The sequence below is a fragment of the Lepidochelys kempii genome, chromosome 4 (assembly GCF_965140285.1).
Source record: "Lepidochelys kempii isolate rLepKem1 chromosome 4, rLepKem1.hap1, whole genome shotgun sequence".
In the NCBI taxonomy this organism is placed as follows: domain Eukaryota; kingdom Metazoa; phylum Chordata; order Testudines; family Cheloniidae; genus Lepidochelys; species Lepidochelys kempii.
Genome location: NC_136383.1, coordinates 83,889,618 through 83,904,349, shown reverse-complemented (window position 1 = coordinate 83,904,349; position 14,732 = coordinate 83,889,618). Strand labels below are relative to the sequence as shown.

At 39.6% G+C, this 14,732-nt stretch overlaps 1 protein-coding gene across 4 annotated transcripts in view; it reads right to left on the bottom strand.

Annotated features, from left to right (window-relative positions):
• MTUS1 (microtubule associated scaffold protein 1) overlaps window positions 1–14,732 on the bottom strand; it is a 206,087-nt gene that overhangs the window by 102,856 nt on the left and 88,499 nt on the right. Inside the window, exon 1 of one of the 4 annotated variants that reach the window (XM_073341913.2) lies at window positions 3,403–3,883. The exons of the other annotated variants lie outside the window; for them this stretch is intronic. Coding sequence (XP_073198014.1) covers window positions 3,403–3,523 — 121 coding nt within the window. The 5' untranslated portion in view covers window positions 3,524–3,883. Of the gene's footprint in view, window positions 1–3,402; window positions 3,884–14,732 lie in introns of those variants that run through there. 4 annotated transcript variants of the gene reach the window in all.

The following is a 14,732-nucleotide window of genomic DNA, read 5'->3' as shown; positions in this document are numbered from 1 at the left end:
GTTTCCAGGTCAAGTAGTCAGCCACATAGCTACCATTTATTTCTCTCTTTTTTTTTTTTTAAGCAAGCCAAAAGCAGGATACTAAGATTTTGTTTTGTGAGACTCAAAGTATATGAATAATACAAAGAACTATGTAGTTTCACCCACAATCCTTCAAAAATTATGGTACTGCAAACCACTGTAGTTTTGCTCTCAGTTACCATCATTAGGTCCTTTTGTCAAATGTACTGCTTTGTATAAAAAAGGAAAGAGAATATATGTATGGTCAAGACGGTCTTTCTCCAACATTCTTAAGGTGACAGCCATCCAGACATGCTGATCTAATCCGTCACACCAATCATGCATGAAGAGTATTAAGTACTTAAGATCGCTTCTATTCACTGTTTGTGTTAAACATGTTCTTAAACAGTCAGTAATAATAGAAAGTATGTTTGTCTCTTCATTAATGAAATATCAGAATGATGATTCACTTTTAACTCTTCACGTACACATGCTGATTAAGATTTTTTTTTTTTGCAATTATTCAATCTTAAATAAGCTAACTGACTTATTTTAATACGAATGTTTGAAGGAGGGAACTCAAGGATGATTTTTTTTTAATAAGGTCACTATGTAGACTTCAGATTTCATATAATCTTTAAGTTATCTACAGAATGTGTAGATACTGTAAAAAAAACAATGGGTTGCTTTGAGACTTTCACAAATGAGGATGAAAATAGAGCATTACAAATCTGTGAGTAACTTCTGATACCATTCCTCATGACAGAAGTTAAATCCTATTTTCCCAGAGGTTCTGAATCTGATCTGTGAGCTGCTGGTGGTCTGTGAAGATGTAGCATGTCAGCTGGTACTGTCTCCTTTATTTTCAATCTGCTAAATCATATTAAATAGATTACTTGATTACTACAGCTGTATAAGCAATTAGCATATCTGTCACAAGAAGGTTTCGCTCATGAAAGGGAAGGAAAGCCATCTATGCAATTACAACCGAGAGGGGGTCCATGATAATCTCTATTAAAACAGAGTCCACACTATAAAAATACAGTGTGATCACTTGGGCATGCTGCGAGACCCAGGGAGGATGCTACATTTTTTTTAATGCAATGAAATCACTGTGTTAAGAGACATGCTGGCTGATGCTGCAGCAGTATAAATAGGCTTATTCCTGATGATCTGAAACATCAGTGTTATGTATAGCATGATCATGTGCATGAATTTTATTATGTTGTCACCCTTATTTCAAGGTAAGAAGCCCACACACAAGCTTTATCTGCTCTCAAGTTACATAAAAACATAAAATTGTCAATATATTATGCTGAGTTAACAGGGGTAAAACGCCGATGAACGTATATACTACTACCCAGTATTGAACATAAGCTAGTTTAACATATATTCAGCACTGGTCACTCTCTTTGCTGGTGCAGTTATATGCTCTGCTGTTTGTTCAGAAGCACTGACGTGACAAGAGATGAGAAAAGTGAGAAGCATGGTCTAGCTGAACTTTGACTACCATTTCAAGGGCTGTGGGTCATACCTGAAAGCATGAAAAAGACAGCCAGCCAGAATCTCTTTATAGGGATGTTTGTATAACTAGGACTTATGGTCAGCAATATATTTCATGTACTGTATTCAATAGTTTTTTATGAATAGGAATATCTGGAGGCAGATTTTATTCAGATGTCCACTTAATGCTAACAATGCAAGTCTTTTTTTGTTTAAGATTGCAATATGATACTGGAAATTTAAACTGGATTAATACTATATACAGCTATAGATTCACTGGGTATATTCAAGGCCCTTTATTTTTGTTCAACGTTTCCTGGGAATTTATTGGTATTTATTAAAAAGAAGCTAGTGCAAATCAGTGCAAAAATAACTCAGTTATTTGGGTAAATACCAGGGTTAATACTGGGAGACAGGAAGACAGAAAAAAAAGCAACAAAAATGTGTATTTGAAGTCTACATTAACAGTATGTACACTTGCATTTGTACATGTATAAGAATATCTTACACTACATTGCCTTACTTTAAGGGACAGCCTTACATTTACACTTAGTCTAATTTATTAATATAAGTACATCTAATTAATATAATCTATTGGATTTTCTTGACCACAAGAAAGAATCCCAAAATTCAGGTTAAAAAAAAAAAACAGTAAAAAACAAATACCTTTTGTAAAGCCTAGGAATTTTTCAGGGGGGAGAAAGGTAAAAACCACTAACAAAGGGCCTTAGGTATATTTTACTATTTTAAAATATACAAATTCAGGTAACCAATAAAGAATAAGTCTAAGATTGACTGATTTCTTGCATTATTTCTAGACCTGTACTTCCTGAGACATGCTGTATGTGAAGACATCAGATTGTTAGTAACATTCAGATAAGTAGAATAGATATGGAGATTTATCCATAAAGAGTTTTGCAACATCAAGTTACATTAAAAGTTATCTTACAGGTTATATTACATAGAATCTCCAAGCAGACTTTCAGCTATGTTGCATTCAACCTCCTAACGCTTTTTAGCATTAAGTGGGAGATGAGAGACAGACATTAACAAAATGCCAGGAGAGATGAGAAAACAGTGACTAGTAGAGCTAAATGGCCTGTCAAGGAGACCTAGAGATTCCATGAGATGTTAGAAGAGATGAGTGGTGGCCAAGAGAGAAAGGAGATGCCTGGGAGGCAAAACGAGACACAGGCAGCTGCACAAACTTACGTTTGGAGGGGAAGAAGGAGAGAAGATCGGTCAGACAAAGTGGGAGTGGGAGAACATTTATTTTTGTTGTTTGTTTTTTTTTTACGTTCCCCTGGCTAATATAGACTTCCACTCACATTGCTATTACGGCTAACATTAAAAAGGATTTTCTTTAAGGATGAAATTTACTCTCCCTGCTTACAAACCATGAATTATTTTTTATATCTATAACAGGGATATTAAGATACATTGTAGTCAGGCAAAGTTGCATAACCCTCAAGAAAAAGCTATACAATATGATTTTGTACCCCATTTTCCCCCCTTCAAGGGGCAGAGAAGGGAAAATATCACAGTATGTATCTACCCACAATATAAAAATATTAAAGAGATGCTTAATGGTGATCAATTTCCAGATTCTATTTCTGGATCTGGAAAAACGTGTCAATTCCAATTCAGCACTCCACAAACAAATAGAATACCATGTTTTCCAGATGAGCAGGTCAAACACAAACACACACCCCCACATGAGAAATCCAAGATCAAACTGTCCACTTTTATAAACTAGGACTTGATTTCTATAAGAGCTTTAGGTTTCTGTGAAAAATGAAATGTTTCATGCCCAGAATATATTTTAATTAATAGGCAGCTACTGAGGTAAACAAGATGTCCCCAAGGCACACACTAAGTACAAGGTTTAAAAATACAAACCTGTATGAAATATAACTGTGCTTTTCCTATACCCAGAAGGAAGTCGAAGGTTTCGGAGCAGTCCCTTTGCAGTCAGTCGCACACGCATGTTGGATAAGGAAAATTTCGGAGACCATAACATGTCTTCAGAGCGATTGGAAGACAGACAAGCAAGAAACAGCCTCCATATACTGTCACATACTATATATTTTAATTCACCACTGATTGAAGCCAAGCTATACTTGGCAAGGAAAACAAGACTAGAAAACAAATATCCCTCATTCCTTCACGGTTATTCCATATTCACAGACAAAATAAGAACGTGAGAAAGATATCCACAATGCAAATGCTGCTGGCAGCCTCTCTCCCCACCAGATGTTGCAGAAACAAAGCTTGTCCTCAGAATAAAACCTTCTCTTAGTGATTCAGGAGACCAGCAGCCTCTGAATTACATCACACTGTTCATGCTTAATCTGTTAAGAGACTCAATGGGAATGAAGACCTAGCAGGAGGAGGAGGGGAAAGTGGGTGGTCTCCAATCTGAATATCACCCAGTAATGTCACAGATTATGTAATTGTTCTTCAGAGACTGTTAAGAAGAAAATTACTTTATATTGAGGGGGGAGAACTAAAATACGCCTTCAGGAATATCAATCAAGACTTGTTTCATTCATCTAATTCTGATTCCATTCTGACAATTTTCTAATTGACTTGAATTTATCCCAACAACTTACTTTAATTATGTTTAATGTTTTCTAACAGAAAGCTTCTTTTAACATATATTGAACATACCACTACATCCATATTTAAGTCCTTACAAGTCCACATAAAATAATGCTATTCTGTACAAAGTTTCATATTTAGAAGGCTCATAAGTACCATTCAGTTTTGTGGCCCTGCACATTTCAGTGTACTGGGATAAAATCAAGGAAGTACTAATCTTAATTTAGTATTATGACATTCTCTGGACTTCAACAAGAAACCAGTATGTCTAGATTCAGCTGTAATCTGATAACTGATTGATTCAAACACTACTGTAAACCACCGTTATGCAAATCCCTGCGCAACATGCTGGCTCAGTATATACTTAAATGACCCAAAAGGTTTATATTTTTCCCCACTCCTTTATGATGCAAGTTATTAAATCATTCTACCTTTAAGTAGAAAGAAATGCCGTCCTAGATTTCTAGGCCTGTAACACAGCCAAACAAACAAAAAAAGTTTTTTTTTTAAATCTGGAGTTGAAAGCTAGAAAGCAGAGAACAGAAGTCCAACAGGATTTACTAGGAAGCCAGGATAATAGAAACAAGAAAAGCATGTTTTATTTTTGTTTTTTGTCTAAAGTTTAACAGATTAGACAACTGGTCTCAGGCAATTTCTCACAATCAGTTTTCAGCATCCTCAGCCCACATGGCTGAAGGATACACCTTTCACAGATCCCAAGAGTAATGGCCTCTTTGTCCCTTAAGAGATGGATGCCAAAATAACTTTTTTGCTTGTATTTCCCCAAACTCACTGTTTTGTCCCCAGAGTCAGCATGACTCGTTGCTGTTCTCTTCCTGTTGATTTCCAATCCCCCTATTGACTCCTATGTAAATAGGGCTTCGATTGCTTAATTTATGTTAGAGACAGGGAGATAGGTGACATGGTAGCTGTCTGGGAGAAAACCGGTTTCTCTTGTTTGACCACCGACTTTAAAAGCATAATATCAGTAAGTATCGATAATTCCTCATATAGAGTGTTAATCCATACGTTTCACAATTATATTAATCAGCATGTCACCGGATTTTACAAAAAGACATGGCTCAATACACTTTTATAGTACAGTAACATTGTCGTTATTGTTATAATACAACAATGTTGTACAATCAGTTGATTCAACTGCTTATTCTTTAGGGGTTCAACACCCCTGTTCTCCTTTTGGGGTGTTTTGGACCCTGATAGTCAGTTTCCTTTTGCAACAGCACATTTTTATATGAACATGAATTCTAAAAATGCATGCTGCTGAATACTAGATTTACACTGGTCACCTCCCACTTGCAAGGAACACAGATGGGATTTTGTGACAAGAACATGCACAGTCTACATCCAAGGGTAGCCATGAGGATTACTGAGCAGCCCTCTGCTATCCAGTGAAGGATTAGGAGCAAAATATAGCAGGACACATGATGAGAAAAAAGTACAGGACAGCAGAGGGTAAAACCAAAGGGGATGAAACCAAAACACAGAAAAGAGGTGCAAAGAAAGTATGGAAGAAGAAAGAAGTCTTTAAAATGGAACAGGGCTGCTGACTTGAGGTGGACAGCGGAGATACCAGCAAGTCTTGCTTCTGTTTTTCCTGGGTAGAGTCATTGGAGACTAACAAGGCTAGGCCCTACCAACACCACCACAACTGTAGTAGAGCCAGGCAAATTTTTTCTCAACTGCGTTCCACTTTTAAAAAAACCAAAACAAAACCAAAACAAACCACACACACACACACAGGGGAAAGGAAAGAGCACAGGTTCACTAAAAAGCCATCACTTACACTTAACTTGCAAACAAGTTATTAGCGTTATGTAAACCTAGCTGGTGATATCTAGCTGATGTCAAAGCAAATAAGGCTTCTGTAAGCTGTGGTTTGTCATCAAGTCTTCTGAAACTGAATATTCAAGATAAAGTCTCAAGTGATAAATGGGTTTATCTTCCATCCATAGATTTCAATGTGCTTTATGAACAAAGTTACCTTCAACACCCTGTGAGGTAGGGAAGTATTAAAGACGTCATCAATAGTTTTCCACCTGAGTCCACATGTGCAATTCAAGAGTGGTGACCTCTCTCAACTGTGTTGACCCCCTGAAGTTAATTACTGGAGGGAAACAATACCTAAGGTTTTGGTGTCACCAAGGGCTGGTCTATGCTCTCTCTTGCCACTGCAGTTAAAACAACTGCAAACCCTTGTGTGGATATATTACATCAATTTAAAAATTAAATAAATTTCTCTGGACAAGTGAAATACTAAACCATGTTTAAATCTGCTTGAGAATCCATGCACAAAGTGGCACTGGTTTAACTATATTGATGCAACTTCCATTAAGAGCTGATATGGAAAGTTATGAATACTTAGATGTTATACAATGTTATAAAAAGGGTAGGTGACCAGATCAGTGAAGGCAAGTTACTGTATATTGGTTTATTAGAATTTCCTGTCCAACTATATTGATCTATACACCTATAATTCTGTGGGGTCTGTGCACAAAAGCGATACACAGGCTTCAGATAAAAACACACAAACACACACTTAAAAGGCAATACGAAACAGATAGCGTGAAGGAGCCTAACTCTAACCAGTTGCAAACATTTTTCCAGAGCTGGGTTACCAGATAAAAGGGATATAAACAATTCAAAAGTGGCTCAATTCCTGCAAAGATGAGTGCATTGCCAGAAGTTGTCCAGGGAGTTGCCAGTGAGCACTGACAGGGAGTCAAGTTTATAGGGAGCTAGTTGTACCAGAGTCCCCATGCAGAAGATGGTTACACCCCTGGAAAGCTACACTTTCATACAGTAGGTTTTAAAATTTGCTTTCACCAGTATTTAAAGCTTTCACCAAGAGGCTTCTGTTCTTAACGCTTGGCTTTAAAGAGGCTGTTCGGTTGCTGATTACCATGGTTATTACCCTGGAGAGAACAGAACTGCATGGTCTGGATACCAGTCAGACCTGCTGAAGTAAATTATGGCGGATACCCAGGGAACTCCAATCCTGGGTATGGTTTGAGTGCGAGAGTCATACTATTCCACCCCAATAGAAGCGAGAAGTCTGAGATTGGAGACAAGATGCACTTGGAGAGACCAGGAGTCCGAGGTGCAGTTAGCTTGGTAACTATAAGAAAAGGAGGACTTGTGGCACCTTAGAAACGAACAAAAAATTATTTATTTATTTGTAGCTCATGAAAGCTTATGCTCAAATAAATTTGTTCATCTCTTAGGTGCCACAAGTCCTCCTTTTCTTTTTGCGGATACAGACTAACACAGCTGCTACTCTGAAACTTGGTAACTATGACAGCCTTAATTCCCTAGCAATAACAGGAGCTCTGTCTTAATTCTTTTGAGATTTCTCTAGCTGAATTGTGCAAGCTTCATGTTTTAAAGCTCCTAATATTAGTGCTTCTGCCTGTTGCAGTATACACAGCTCCCTTTCTTCCAAAGAAATCCCACAGAAATTTAGAAAACAATGCAGTTTGAGGAAGAACCATATAACTGCACATGGAAAATAACAGCTCACTGCTATTCTAAGCACAAGAAAAATGAGGTTAAATTTTTCTTATCCATTTCACTGCTACCCACAATTCTAAATAGTATCAATTTTATACTATTACTTGAAAGCTAAGCTGTATCCGAGACACTGTAGCTATTTGCATGGTCAGAAATACATCACTGCATCACTTTACATTTGGAAAATTACATCCATAAGGCAGAAAATATATTTGTTTTAAAACACAAGCTTAAAATTCTGCAGAAATTCTTAGCTTTCCCTCTCTCAAACAAAGAATCTATTTACCATTGACAAGTAGGTCTTTCCCCAGTGGTGACTGATACCCAAAATAAGTGGAGGAGCTAAGCTGCAGGTAGCATTGTGTATTCTACCATACCCTTCCTCGCAGATTGAGCCTCTTTTTCAAACTGTTCACTGGTTGGGGCAAGATGGTCACACAAGTATTTTTGGTGGAGAAGTGGGAAGAAAAAGGGGTACTCTTTCAGAATAAAAAATTGGGACACTACACTCAAGGGCAGGATGGCATGACCACTTTACTATTGCTCTATGAGTCCCTTCTCCTCCTCCCTCTTACGCTACCATCTCCCTTCACATACACAGTTTAACCCACAACCTCATTCACAAATTGACTTAATTCCCTGCTGCATTCATACACACACACACACACACTTTACCTTTTTCTACTTAGAGCCAGTCCCCTCCCATCTGATGGTCCTAGGCACAAGCTCTTCCCCCTGCTAATCAGCACCCATCAATCCAGTTTTGAAGTAGTCTTTAATTGAAGCTGGGTCTGGAAAGGCAGGAGCAGAAGTATGAAGGAGAGTGCACAGACACATATTCGGACTCTGGGTTGGCTGAACTGAATAGCCTCATACAGCCTGTATTCTCTGCTCCTTTTGCCCACTGCTGTGTATGGTCTGCTGCAGGGTCAGATGACCCTTGCTGTTAATCAGATATACTGCAACCTCTAGGACTAAAGTAGCTGAAGTCTTTCCAGGAGTTCCTGGGTCACCAGGCTTTTCTGCATTTCACAACACAAGCTGTACCACACAGCAGATGCGTGTGAATAACTAGTTTTTCAGTTTGCTGACCCAAACCAAAATTATTCAATTTTCAGAATTGCCAGTGAATTGAAATAATCCATTATTTCCCCATCTCAATTCATAAGATAAGGCCAGAAGGGAAAATAGTGATCATCTGTATAACACAGGCCATAAAAGTTCCCTGAATCAGTTCCAGTTTGAACTAGAGCACATGTTTTAGAAAAACATCCAATCTTGATCTAAAAGTCCCAAGAATGGAGAATCTTCCACAGTTCTTGGTAAGTTGTTCCAATGATTATTTACCCTCACTTTGGTTTTAAAAAACAAAACAAAAAACAGTCTTATTCTGAGTCTGAATTTGTCTTATTTCAGCCACTGATCTTGTTATACCATTGTCTGCTAGACTGGAAGAGCCCCCTATTCTCAAATTTCTGTTCCCATGAGGGTACTTGTAGACCGATCAAGTCACCCCTTAACTGTCTTTTTTAGCACCTTGAATATCACTGGTTTCAGAGTAGCAGCTATGCCATATTTTCCAATCGTAATAATTTTCATTGGTCTTCTCTGTACTGTCACCAATTTATCAGCATTGTTGACACCAGAACTGGACACCATATCCCAGTAACAGTTACACTAGTGCCAAATACAAAGGTCATGTAATCTCTCCACTCCTACTCGAGATTCCCTTTTTATACACCCATGAATCACATTAACCTTTTTGACCATAGTATCACACTGGAAGCTCATGTTCAGCCATGACCCCCCCAATTTTTCCCCACAGTTGCTGCTTCCCAAGAGTCCCCCATCCTGCAAGTATGTTCTGTATTCTTTGTTCCTACATGCTTACATTTGGGTTTACTGAAACTCAGTTTTCTTATATCCAACTCACCAAACAATCCAGATTGCTTTGCCCCAGGGACCTGTCCCTGTTATTTACCACTCGCCCAATCTGCAAACTATTAGAAATTAATTATTTTCTTTTCTTGTAGGTCCGTGATAAGTATTACCCAGCACAGGGCCAAGAACCAATCCCTTTGGGATTCCACTTAAAACAACACTCAATGATTCAGGGATGCTGGAACAATTTTGATAGTGGCTGTGATGAGAGCCATTGAGCAAACTGTATACCCTCTATATAATGGAAACCACTTCAAGACAGCACCTATGTAATGAATCTCCATTTACAATTAAATTTTGAGATCTCTCAGCCACTATTATCCAATCAACATGTGCCATGCTGATTTGGTATTTATGATGCTGGCAGACCTTGTGCCAGTTCATGTCAAGGCCCCTAGGCCTCACTGAATACTGACAAATGCATAGCTAGAAACCAATCTGGCTCACCTGTACGCTAGTCTTGTTAAAATTGGTATTAGATTCATAGAGATGTGTTTAGTGTTTGGACTTTATGAAATGCATGCGAGTTGCTGCATGCATTAATCTCACTTATTAGATCTGTATCCCATGTTACAAGGTAATAGTTAACTGTTGCTCTAACTATGAAAGTGTTTACTATGGAACTAGAAATCCCCACAGTGAGGAGAGAAGTATTACGAAGTGTGAAATACTAGTTTACCACAAGAGGTGTCATCTTCTGCCCCATAAAAGGCCTACAGACACCAGACAAGCCAATGTGGAAAATCATCAGACAAAAGACTTTATTTTTCCCCCCCACACCCAGGAAGAGGGGACAAATACTCATCCCATCACAGCTTGAACTCTGGGGGAAAGGAATAAAAATCCCAGTCAAGAAGAAATTATTATGTTGCTTAGAATTATTGCCCTCTCCAAATTCCAAGCAAAAGGAAAGGATCCCCAAGATGCTTAGCCTGGGTTAACCCTAAAGGATTTATAGAGCTTGCACATCACAACAGCTTCTACTACTTTCTGGACCCTAAGACTAACTCATTTGAGAGTGTATATTTACCTCCTTTAACATTGTAAATCTCATTTCCTTTTCTTAATAAATCTTTAGTTAGTTAATTGTAGGATTGGCTACAAGCCTGGTCTTTGGTGTGTGATCAGATGTGCAAAAGACCTGTGAAAAGTGACTGGTTCTTTGGGACTGGGAGTAACCTCAATATTGTTGGGAATGGAGCCTGACTGACTCTATCCTGACTCTATGCTGGACTATATGACTGACTCTATGCCACCCACCACACAAGGGCTGAATCCCGACCCCGGGAAGGTGAGGAACTCACTGGCTGCCTGCTCCTCCAGCTTGTCTCTCTCCAGAGGCGGGGCAGGGCCCAACCACTACTGAAGGCTTCCCCTCCCCCCATCACAGCCCAGGCAGCTGTGGCCATAAGAAAAGCCCCTGGTGGCCACAGGAGGCCCCGGTGGCATTTGAGAAATGCTGGTTTAGGAAGTGGTGTGTAAATCTACATGCCAGCACTTTCTGTTCAGAATTTCAGCTTCAATCAATCGGCATAATAGCAGTCTACCTATCTGCAGAATTGCTACCGTGAACTAACATTAGGTTTTCAAGTTGTATCTAGGATTTCTAAAATGATTGCTCAAATCAGTAGCTACACCACATACACAAAAATAGCACTGGACTAGTGCCTTAACTGCACTTTCACAGGAGACAGTGTTTTGGCTTAAAATACTATACCTCCTTATACATATCCTTCACCAATCCAGCATTTCAATTGTGGTCTACCAGTCAGTGTGGACTGAGTGGACACCTCAAGGTCACTGCTGTTTTCACTCATGATCTTTAAAAGATCAGTTAATTCTACAAATAGATAGCTAAATGGAAAATTACGCCATACTGCAGAGAAGACCCCTGAACTCACATTTTAAAATAGAAGCAAGACCTTTTATGCTAATGGGTGAATAAGCATATCAAGGCAAAAGTTACACTTCAAAACATGTGCAACATCCTTAACCCACAGCTAAGCTCCAATGCAATAGGTTTTATAGTTTCTGTAAAATATCAGCGATTACCATATGAATCCAGTTAGTCATTGCCAAATCCCTCTGCCCTTCACAAAAGCCCCCACAAATTAATAGATTCATAATATTGTACCCATAAATCCCTGAGATTAAGTCCTTGCTGAGTCCAAGAAAAAAAACTGTTCTTAGCTAAAGGCCCAAAACCCAATTGTTCCAATTTTGAATAAAATGGAACTTGAATCCAAGCCAGCCGTGGATTTTGCCACTACTCATGTTCCACGTTAATGCACATTTCAGTTAGCTGCATCCTATTTCCATCTCGCGTTACATGAAGGGGGATTTTTTTTTTAAATCAAGTTCAGAATTTTAAAAGTATTTACGTTAGCAATAGAACACATTTGTATAATGTTCTTTCTTTAACTTGCTCAGCAGGTTGAAAGATTTGACAAGCTGTGTTCTTAGTAGAGACTGGTGTTAAACCTCAAGTTCTCAATTTCTTTTAATGAACGTAAATTTTATTTTCGGCGTAGCAATAAGACAGTGTTGTAAAACACTTGGCCTTCAGGAAAAATCCAGTCTGTTTGAAACTTATTGTGACTGATTTAGATTTCAGAGAAAACAAATCCTTATTTGAAAACAATTTTTTCGTTCTTATGATTGTAAAGAAGTCTTCCAAACATGAACAAAGTGTAAAACCAGTACAGTGATGTCTTCTCAAATCTGTAGAGTGCCTGAAACTCAAATATCAATACCCTACTGATGAATAAGACAATTAGTTTACATCTAAATAATGCCCCCAATTTGAGCAATTACTGCAACAGAGTGGAAGCTGGGTGAACTACATATGCAAATGGTCACAGGATAAAAATCTTATTCTAAAAGTGTCTTTTCCTCCAGTGATGTTAAATGCAACAGTAACTTTCCTAAGTACAAGTTTCATTACTACAGAAAGATCAAAATCAACCTATTAGCAGTAGGAGACTTTCTGTGGATTAGGCATATTACAGGGTCCTTATGCCTAGATCAGAGGTGGGCAAACTATGGCCTCTGGACTGGATCTGTCCCACCAGCCATTTTAATCCAGCCATCGAGCTCCTGCTGGGGAGTAGAGTTTGGGGCTTGCCCCACTCCGGTGCTCCAGCCAGGGAGCAGGGTCAGGGGCCCCTCTGCATGGCTCCTGGAAGCTGCGGCATGGCCCCCCTCTGGCTCCTACCTGTAGGGGCAGCCAGGGTGCTCCGCATGCTGCCTCTGCCCCAAGTGCTGCCCCCATTGGCTGAGAACTGCAGCCAATGGAAGCTGCGGGGGCGGTGCCTGCAGACAGGGTGGCGCGCAGCAGAGCCACCGGGCTGCGCCTCCGTGTAGGAGCTGGAGGGGCAACATGCCACTGCTTCTGAGAGCTGCCTGAGGTAAACACCGCCTGGAGCCTGCGTCCGAGCCACCAGCCGCCACCCCCTTAACCCCCCCCCACCAGCACTGATCCCCCTCCCACCCTCCGAACCCCTCAGTCCCATCCCGGAGCACCCTCCTGCACCCCAAACCCCCCATCCCCAACCCCACCCCAGAACCCACCTCCTAGCTGGAGCCCTCACCCCCTCCCACACCCCAACCCCAGTTTCATGAGCATTCGTGGCCCGCCATACAATTTCTATACCCAGATGTGGCCCTTGGGCTAAAAAGTTTGCCCACCCCTGCCATAGATACAGCATACAGACAATTAATAAAAACCTTACTTGGTCTTCACTGAATGAGAGTGACACCCCTCACAGTCAAGTCAAGGATGGAAGTCTAAAATGTTTTAGAACAAAAGCTTTACTCAGAGCCACAGGCTACTTCAAAACAAAACAAAAAAAAAAACAAAAAGCTGGGCCTCATTCTGCATGGCACGAGCTGGTACTGGGCATTCAGTTATTCTGAAGAAAAAGATCACTTGACTTTTCCTTGAAGCGTAAAAGCATTGTGCTACAGAACATCCAAAACAAAACCCCTCAGTATTGCTCACACCATTTTTTTCATTTTGATACAGCTCTATGTAATCAGATCATTAAGAATGAAAAACAAAAAAAGCAGCTTCTGAAAAAGCAAAAAAAAAAATCCATTAGAAAAGCTGGTCAGCATAAAATGGAAAAATTGTGCTACAGTGGTGAAAGGTCCATAATTCCAAAGAGCAGGAAATGAAGTGTTTCAAATTGAGGATGAACTTTCACTGGCATGTGATGAATTATGTATTTCAGTGTACAAAGTGTGGCTCACTTGTTGGCAAATGAATGGAGAGACTCATTTCCCAACGTTTTCCCCCAGAGATCTCTATTCCAGACCAGATGCACAGGTTTAATGGCGCCCATTGCCAATAAATGGTGACAAAACAGCTAAATCTTGGTGAGATTACCCTTTCTGCTTCTCTGAACTGATGGACAAATGAGCTCACAGAACTCCACTGAAACTAAAAAGTAGTACTAGCAAAACGTAAGTGACTGCAGAAACCAAAGTAAACCTCTATTCAAAGTCATTGTGCTAAACTGCTGCATCATGACAAGGGTCTGAACTTGTAATAGAAGATCTCAAAGAAAGGAAGCCAACAAGTAAAAAATAATTCTCTCTTCTCCTGCATACAAGATCAAATTCCAGACACTTGGAATCATTGTATTGCTTTAGTAAAAGCGAATGTATGATCCACAAATTAAGGCCAAAAGTGATTTGTAATCTAGTTTGATCTCCTGAACAAGAGAATTTCACACAGTAATTCCTGCATTAGACCCATAACTTCTGGTTAGCTAGAGCACATCTTTCAGAAAGACATCCAATCTTCATTTGGGAGGTAGCAGGGTCTTCCAGAGACATGTAGCACTTTTCCACCCTATGTTGCATCCAGCAAGCTTCTAGTTCTAGTGAAGGGACATATTAATGCTCCAGTGGCAAGTTCCTATCACAGACCTTTTCTCTCTTTCGACAAAGACCCCATTAATCTGTTCAAGTGAGTTGGAAAGATCTTTATGTACAAGGGAATGTCCACCCAAGATTTATTCTGCCATTTTTCAACTGGCTGGGTAAGAACTAGCTCCAGGTTTGTGGACTGGTATGAAATACAGGAGAGAGAAGAACTAGTATACAAGACAGAAGCCTCAGAACAGAATTATTTAGAATATCAGCCACATTTTTAA